The 8,397-nt window shown below is 39.3% G+C and overlaps 1 protein-coding gene across 1 annotated transcript; it reads left to right on the top strand.

Annotated features, from left to right (window-relative positions):
- On the top strand, positions 1 to 8,026 carry ube2q1 (ubiquitin-conjugating enzyme E2Q family member 1). The gene is made up of 13 exons (XM_079554565.1): positions 1 to 691; positions 1,053 to 1,157; positions 1,718 to 1,840; positions 1,976 to 2,029; positions 2,112 to 2,252; positions 2,342 to 2,426; positions 2,520 to 2,580; positions 2,652 to 2,742; positions 2,850 to 2,908; positions 4,629 to 4,677; positions 4,829 to 4,924; positions 5,225 to 5,291; positions 5,548 to 8,026. Exons 1-13 carry the CDS (start codon positions 533 to 535, stop codon positions 5,577 to 5,579), a joined length of 1,122 nt encoding a protein of 373 aa, XP_079410691.1. The 5' UTR covers positions 1 to 532; the 3' UTR covers positions 5,580 to 8,026.
- The last annotated feature ends 371 nt before the right edge of the window (positions 8,027 to 8,397 follow it).

Here is an 8,397-nt window from a genome sequence, read left to right as displayed (position 1 = left end):
GAACGCCATCTTTAAACCCCATATGAGGCCAGCCATAGTTAACACCGGGGTGAAAAACACCACAATCCATACAGCGCTTTTAAGATTCAGTTCACAACATTTGGATGTCTGCCTCAGCCTTAACACAGCGATGAAGGACAGTCTCTTTGGGGTGTGAGAAGACAATAAGAAGACATGTACAGGAACCGAAAATGTAGTTATTATAGGCAGACACAACAATAGGCGGAAAGACAACAACAACGGACTGGCTAGGTTAGTTAGCTAGCTGCTAACTTGCCTGCTAGGCTTTTGCTAAACCATATTCTGCGTTGTTCATGCTACTTGAAAACTGATAAGCGTGTTCTTCCTGACAAGTGATCTCATCTGAGCTCCATACGGTGTCCGTGAAAATCCATCAGTAGGGCTTCGGGACCATTGAGGACTCAGAGCATCGTTTCGATACTTGAAGCAGGATTTTTGCTGTTGTTGCCCTAGCTAAAGCTAAGTCCTGACTTTACCCCTCCCCAGCGGCTCAGCCGGAGATGCATGGAAGATGTCGGTGTCGGGGCTGAAGGCCGAACTGAAGTTTTTGGAGTCCATTTTTGACCCAAATCACGAACGATTCAGAATCATAGACTGGAAACCGGACGAACTGAGTTGTCAGTTTAATGTGACCGGGGAGAAGCTATTGATAATACACTGTAACATTACGGTAAGTGAGCCCAAACACTGTCACTGTGACTTGTTTTGCTAAATATTGGTTTGTCATTAGTACGCTAAAGCTAGCTGGTTAGCTATCAAGTGTTTGTTGTTACATAGCTTCTTTAACACAGGGTTTTGTGTATAACGTTAAGATTTATTGTTGTCGCCTTAATAAGTTACACTGCTCGGGTATGCGTACAGCTGTTCAACGGTCAATGCGTAGAAAGCTGAGCTCCAAGCTAACGATGTTGTTAAAATGCTAAGACTACGACTAAAGTTGCTTTACGAGATGTGACAACCTCAAATCAAGTTGAGTTACTTAATGTATTTTACGGTCTAAGTAGTTTTTGTTCTGTTTTTGTGGTTCTTAGGAGTCTTATCCGTCTACGTCGCCGATATGGTTTGTAGATTCGGACGATCCAAGCCTTGCACAAGTTTTAGAGCGACTGGAAGACGTGAGAAAAGGCAGCACCCTGGTAGGTCAATGCTGCTCACATCCAATAAGATTGTCTTTTACATAATACCGAATGAAATGTGCACCACCGAGTTTGTAAATTACGTAGCTTGATATAGAATGGATCTCAAACCAGTTCATGACAAGTAGACATACTTGTACCATAAATTGTGCACAAGCTGCTTTTTCGTTGTGATGTATGTTGTTACTATAGAACACGTTTGCTTAGTGGTGGGCCATTTTTCTTCCATGTCAAAAGCCCAGGGGCTGAACCTCCAAATGTTGCCCAAACTAAAGCACTACTTTATACCATTGTCACTGTTGTGCAATGTGCATCATATAAGACCTATTTTTAGGCACCACCTCATGATCTTTTATGTGTGTATTGGATAGTAAAGTATTTCTCAAAATCATCTTGGGGTCCAGATGTTGCCTCTCCCAGCTGTCAAAGCTAGTTTTTAACATATATGTATATTTTTAAGCGTAACTTTGTTCAAGCCATTCTTAAATATTTAAAATAGATGATGGAAGTGAATTGGTTTCTTGTTTTAAACTATAGATGTATGCGTCTTTTTTTTTTAGCTTTTACAACAGCTGAAGAAACTAATTTGTGACCTCTGTCGGTTATACAACCTGCCCCAACATCCTGATGTTGAGATGCTTGACCAGCCATTGCCCGCAGGTCCTGTAGGGCAAGACCGAAAGGTATGTATTAATAACTCTAGCAATCCTTTTTGTCATACAAGCTTTTTAGTCAGGTTATGTATTAACCAACACAGTATTGTAATATTTTCTGAACTTCAAGTATTTGTTTGTGTGTTTGTGTGTGTGTGAGATTAGCATGGAACAGAGGAGGTCACATCTGAGGAGGAAGAGGAGGAGGAGATGGGAGAGGTAAGTGTCTCATTTATCTAATGTGTGGATTTGTTTATGTGTGGCGACTACACAACTACCGGTAACTATATATGGTCTGTAGGACATAGAAGATCTGGACCACTATGAAATGAAAGAGGAAGAGCCTGTGGAAGGGAAGAAATCAGAAGATGATGGCATTGAAAAAGAAAATCTAGCCATCTTGGAGAAAATTCGTAAGAACCAGAGACAAGATCATTTGAATGTACGTGATGACACAACATACATATGCATCTCTTACAGAAAACAACCAATAAAGTCCTCAAGAATATTAACTTGTTTTTTCTGTGGCAGGGAGCTGTATCTGGTTCAGTGCAAGCCTCTGATCGCCTTATGAAAGAACTGCGAGAAATCTACAGATCTCAAAGTTACAAGACAGGTATTTGATCATTTTCAAATAATGTCATAATTCAAGGAATGGATGAACAGAACGAGTAACAACAAAGCCTGTTGACTCTTACCATTTTTGTAGGTATCTATTCTGTAGAGCTTGTTAATGACAGTCTCTATGAATGGCATGTCAAATTAAGAACGTAAGTAACTTGAAGGTTTTCTATGAGTGTTTCTACAAATTTCAAATTAACTGTCAATTTATTACTTGCAGGGTCGATCCAGACAGCCCCTTGCACAGCGATTTACAGGTCCTCAAGGAAAAGGAAGGGATGGATTACATCTTATTAAACTTTTCATATAAAGTAAGTCAACAATTACGTTAACATACTGTTACAAACAAAATAGTCCTCGAGGGAGCAAACTATATTATTGTATTGTAAATGTATGTTTTTTTTAATGTCATCTGCAGGATAATTTTCCATTCGATCCACCGTTTGTCAGAGTTGTTTCACCAGTGCTTTCAGGGGGGTAAGTGCCATTGCTGTAGTTACCTTATCAAGATGTGCTTTAAAGCTGTGTACCTGACTTTGTTGTTGTAGAATAAATGCATTTCAGCCTGGGCGTTTTATTATTAAAACCTGCCCAGATTTATAGCTCACCTCACCAACTCACATCGGCCGCTACATACATAATCTGGGCCTGATACATCTCAACAATTAGCTTTGAGTTATGCAAATGAGCTGGAATATACAGTGGGAGGAAAATGTGTGTCAACGCTTTGGAGGTTCTCACATTTCTGCCTAAATTGGTCATAAAATGTGGTCTGATCATCATCAAAATCATAAGAATGAATACACAATGACTCAAACAATTACATGTTATCTTATTTTTAATGGCCATAGCATGTAAACATTCACAGGACAGGCAGGTAGGAAAAAGTAGGTGAACCCTGGAATCTCGCTGAACTGCAGCAGTTTTGTTAAGAGGACTGGTCCAAGATTCATCCTGATAGTTGCGCATGTAATCTGCAAATACAGAAAAGCAGTTATTGCTACAAAAGAAGGGTCAGCCAGCTATTTAATACAAGGGATCACATACTTATTCAACGCTATTGTGAATGTCTCAGGTCTTTCTGCAAAATATCTTGATAAACTTGAAATAATTTTCCCATTGATGATAGCACCCCCACGCTATGCTCCTTGCACCATACTTCACAGTTGGGATTAGATTTAAGAGTGGTGCGCACTGAATGGGTGCTGCTGCCGGATGCTCTCTCATCGAATGCAATTTCTCCATCTGTGAGATCAATAAAGTATCGTCTTATCTTATTTTGATATTGATGTGTTGTTCCATTTTCCTCCAGACATGACAATGTGTGCTCCGCCCAAACAATTCAACTTTGAGTAAATCAGTCACTGAATATTTTGCCAGTAGTGCATCCTAGTGCTCTTTCGCAAACCAAAGTGGAATTGTTGAATTGTTAAATTTCTCTTTTACCTGAGACATTCACAACAGCATGGAATAAGGAAAAAATCTTTCACTGTCTTCATTATTTTGAAACTAAAGCATAAGTCATTAAAACAACTATTGTTACAAAACATAATGCCAAAAAGTTTAGTGATGAGAGAGTGCGATCCTGATCGTAAACCCGATATCAATGAACCCCTTAACCCCCACCTTAATCGAACACATTGTCTTCAGATAGGTTTTACCCAAAGCCTAAAAGCTTCTTGGCTGGAGCTTGCAGCCTATTGGCCAGGATAACACCTCATTTGAAAGCTGAGACCTACAAAACTGATCTAAGCTCTTTTCTTGTTTGTGGTGTCGTGTTTATTCACATTTCCTCTGCGCCTTTGTGTTTGTAGTTTTATAATTTCTTTTGCATTTTCAACACGTTTTTGTTGATTTCTTTTGGTCACATTTTGTGGCTTCATTACAGTTACACAAAAACATTTAATTCAAAAACACTTTACAAGAAAGCAATGAATATGACAAAACAAGTAAAATGTGACAAAACCACAACAAAAAAGCCCCCCAAAAAATGACTGTAGCTTGACCACAAAAAGTAGAACATTACTCTGTTGCTCTCCAGTCGGGAAACTTTTACATTTGGGTGAAGCCGAACTGGGGAAAAAGCAGATGTAGCTAAAACCTATTCACAAAATGAAAGCTTCATAAAGACAAATACACAGTAATAAGCAAGCAGACAGTTAATGACCTTTGCATTTCCTCTTTGTTTCTGTTTTAGGTATGTACTCGGTGGAGGTGCCCTTTGCATGGAGCTTCTCACCAAGCAGGTAACATGTTTATTAAGAATTCTGAAGGTGGCAGAAAGAAAAATGTTTGTGGTACTATCTGTTTATCTTGGGAGTTGTTGCAAACCTGTTTATGGGATTTTTTTTTTTTTAACCAGTTTGAAAACATTTCTAATTATTGACTTGATTGCAGGGCTGGAGCAGTGCCTATTCTATCGAGTCTGTCATCATGCAGATCAATGCCACTTTAGTCAAAGGAAAAGCCAGAGTGCAATTCGGAGCCAATAAGGTAAATGTTTAGATACCATTGCATCTGACAATGTCATTAGGTGTCATAAGCATGCTTGTTTCTTTTTGTTTGCCCACACATGTCCTTCAGTGGTCTGTGTAATAAAAAAAAGAAAGAACAAATTGGCACTATTATTAAAATATTGTCCTAATACAAATGAAAAACAAGGACACTGTCAAATCTGTGCCCCTGTCTTCTACGTGGAGTTGGTGTACATTGTTATTATTGTGGCATAAACCTCACTGCTTTTTTCCCCCCCCCTGCTCTGATAAAAAAAAATCTCTCTCTCTCTCACTGCAGAATCAGTACAATCTTGCCAGAGCACAGCAGTCTTACAAATCTCTGGTTCAGATTCATGAAAAGAATGGTGAGTGTTTGTTCTCCAATATCGTACGAAGTGCATTAGCAACCGTATTTTTACCGAAACTAAATCTGAGCAGTGCTTTTAAAAACGGGAGATTGTGCAAGAGCAGTAGTATGTGGAACAAACCAGACTTGGGCATTTGGTCAGTAGGCTTTTTCACGTAGTCTGAAATAACCACATAAACTAAGAATTTATAATGATACTTGTTTCAATCCAAAGCACTCTGGTTTATTCTCCTGTCCCTGTGTTTTTTTTCCAGGCTGGTACACACCCCCAAAAGAGGATGGCTAGTACAGACTTTTGCCTTGTCCTGCGGCGGGACCATATGTCATATGTCTTAGTTCAATTTATTCATGACCAATACTTCTTTTTGAAGACGCTTTTTGTTTCACAAGAGTTTGAACTTTGTCTTCAAATTCAAGATGACTCTGAATGAATGGCCCGGTCCCTCAAAACAAACTGCCCTGCAGTTGGTCTTGGGGCAGCGTCCTCCCAGATACTTATCAGTCAGTACATCTGTTCAGTTTTCCATTGCATCATCCCATTCTCATGGAAAAAGGACTAATATCTGAATCAGCTCATTGGTCTCGGTGTGCGGCATGCCAAGAGCCAAGCTGGCTTACTGACTGTAAGTTGAAAGATCTGGCATAGCTTTATCTTTAAATGGAGGCTGAAGTGCTTCTCCTGTTGCCACCGTCTCTCTGACTTAAACGAGATATAAAAAACTTGATATTGATTGATGGTGAATGGAATGGACCTTTTTATCTGCTGGTTAAAATGGCGCAGTTTTTTTGCTTCATTGATGACTTATGTAATGTTCTCATGTATTGTCTTTAAAATGTCAAGACCATCTACACATTTCCACTGCTTCTGAGGCTGGCTTGTTTTTAAAGCTGATCTTAAAACTTGAAGCCTTGGAGAGACAAGAGAAATGACCAAACCCCACTTTCCTGGGTGGGACAGCCCATAAAGAATAATAAGCATCCAGCTGAGTTTTAAGTTGGGAATCACTGCTGGCTATTGCCAATACCAGCGTCTGGATCACTCCCACAGAAGATGGATAGTGTGTGTCTTAAGTGCAACTAAAGCAGGGGTTTGCTTTGTTTGGATCACACTGTAATGTAATCAATTTTAAGTCCACGTGTAAACATGTAAATTTGTATTTCTGAAAAAGGTTTAAATTGTTTATATAGAAACCTTGTGTGGGCCCTGGACAAGGTCAAAACTGATTTACTTGTTATATTCCGTTTGACAATTAAGCGCTGGGGAACTGCAGTTTCTTTAAAGCCCGTTTAGAAGAAAAAGATATTCTTGCAGAAGGAAAAAGCAGTAAGCCATGTTCATTAGTACCTTTTATTTTTTCGGGGCAATAAATTACTGGAGACCATACTGGTCTATAGTGATGACATCTTCATCTCTATTATCCAAATAGGCTGGGCTGTATCTGGCATTCCAGATGTGTGGCTATTATCTGATAACACAAACCACCTGAACCTCAGTGCAGCTGTGCAGTATTGTCTCAGACTGAAGAAGTCTTTAAAGTTTGACACCTGCATAGCTCTATCCCCTCTTCACTGCGCTAAAGTGTTTTTTATTGACCTCATGCTTAAGTCTCACTTTTAAATCAAGCAATAGCAGTGCTTTTGTTCAACTTCTGATTTCACATCTGGGACTACTCACAGGAATCTGTCAATACTGTAGTGAGTTTGCTCAGGTTTGAAGTAAACCATCTCCGCAACCCTTCAGCATGCAGTCTTTGATGTAATGTAAATTTGATGCAGAAAGCGGCGAGAAGCATTCCATTCAATGCAATTTGTGAGTGTTCTGTGGTGTGGCATTGCTTTATTGGTATGTTGTCCCTAAAACCAGCATAGAAAGTTTAGTTTCGAACACTCCAGTAATTCCTAACTGTCGACTGTCCTCACTGAACTAACCTCAGTCAGAGCACCTTTGTTTTGTTACGGAGGTGTCCTGTGTTCATTTCAAACAAAATTCACCCGTAACATGGCATGTTTGTTAAATTTCACTCATGAGCCGCCTCAATGTGGTGTCATTGTCCAGCCCTGTTTTCTTTTCAGGAGAAGCAAACTCAGGAATAAGTACCGCACACAACTAAAGCATTACTTCAAAAATAATGTATTTGATGGCAACAGGCACCACCAGACATTGCTGTTTTGCTGTCCTAATTTTATGATACCCATTTTAAATGTAATTGTTGTAATGACGTAACATGTTGCCAACTTCTGGCCAATCTTGTATTTGGAGAGGCAAAGAAAACATGACATCTATAATAATGTCAGATTTTGCATGTCACGACCCGGTTATCCTCAAGTTACTGAAAGTGAAGTGGATTTTAGATTGCATTGGATGTAAAAAGAAAAAAGAATGAGTGTATTTGATTTTACTTGCCCTGGATTTATCTACTGAACATCTAAAAAGCTGTGCATTCCCAGATATTGGTTAGGATAAAAAGAGTTGAGTTAAAGTAATAACTGGCTGGTTGTGATGGCCTTGACTAAACATCTCGCATACTACAGCAAGCTGCATACTGGCCTAAACTTGGGTTCTTGCTTCATCAGCAGCGGTGATCGGGTTAAAAGTTATGCACTATTGGCATGCTTTGGTTGGTATCATTTTTTTCATTGCAAGGGAGGTTTTGACCATGTAAAGAAATTTGTAAACTTGCATCAAGTTTATGAATAAAGAATTTTCTGAATTTTTGCCTGTTAATATTATTTACCTGCTAAATAAAGCCTCTGCCGGCTCACTTGTGCGAAGCCACAGTGAGTGTCCAAGCAGGTCGCAATGAATAGAGATAGAAAGTGTCAGGTGTGATAAAACGCAAGGGGACCCACAGAGGGCAGTGGTGTGCTGAACAAGACTGTCCTTAAACGTATTTTGTATCAAACATGACCTTGACCTCTCTATGAAATCAGATTTTGGTTTTACTGGGGGTCGTTTGTAAATGTTGATATTCTCCCTATGATCAAAACATTTTACATTGCCGTTTTTTAAATATATTTTTTTCTAGTTTTCAAGACAATTATCAGAAAGCAAAATATGCGTCACACTTGGGGCCAAGTCCCATTGCTAGAATCCGCTTCAAATT

This window comes from Gobius niger (assembly GCF_951799975.1).
Source record: "Gobius niger genome assembly, chromosome: 4".
Taxonomy (NCBI): Eukaryota; Metazoa; Chordata; class Actinopteri; order Gobiiformes; family Gobiidae; genus Gobius; species Gobius niger.
Note: the sequence above shows the minus strand (reverse complement) of the source record. Positions and strands in the feature narration are given on the sequence as shown.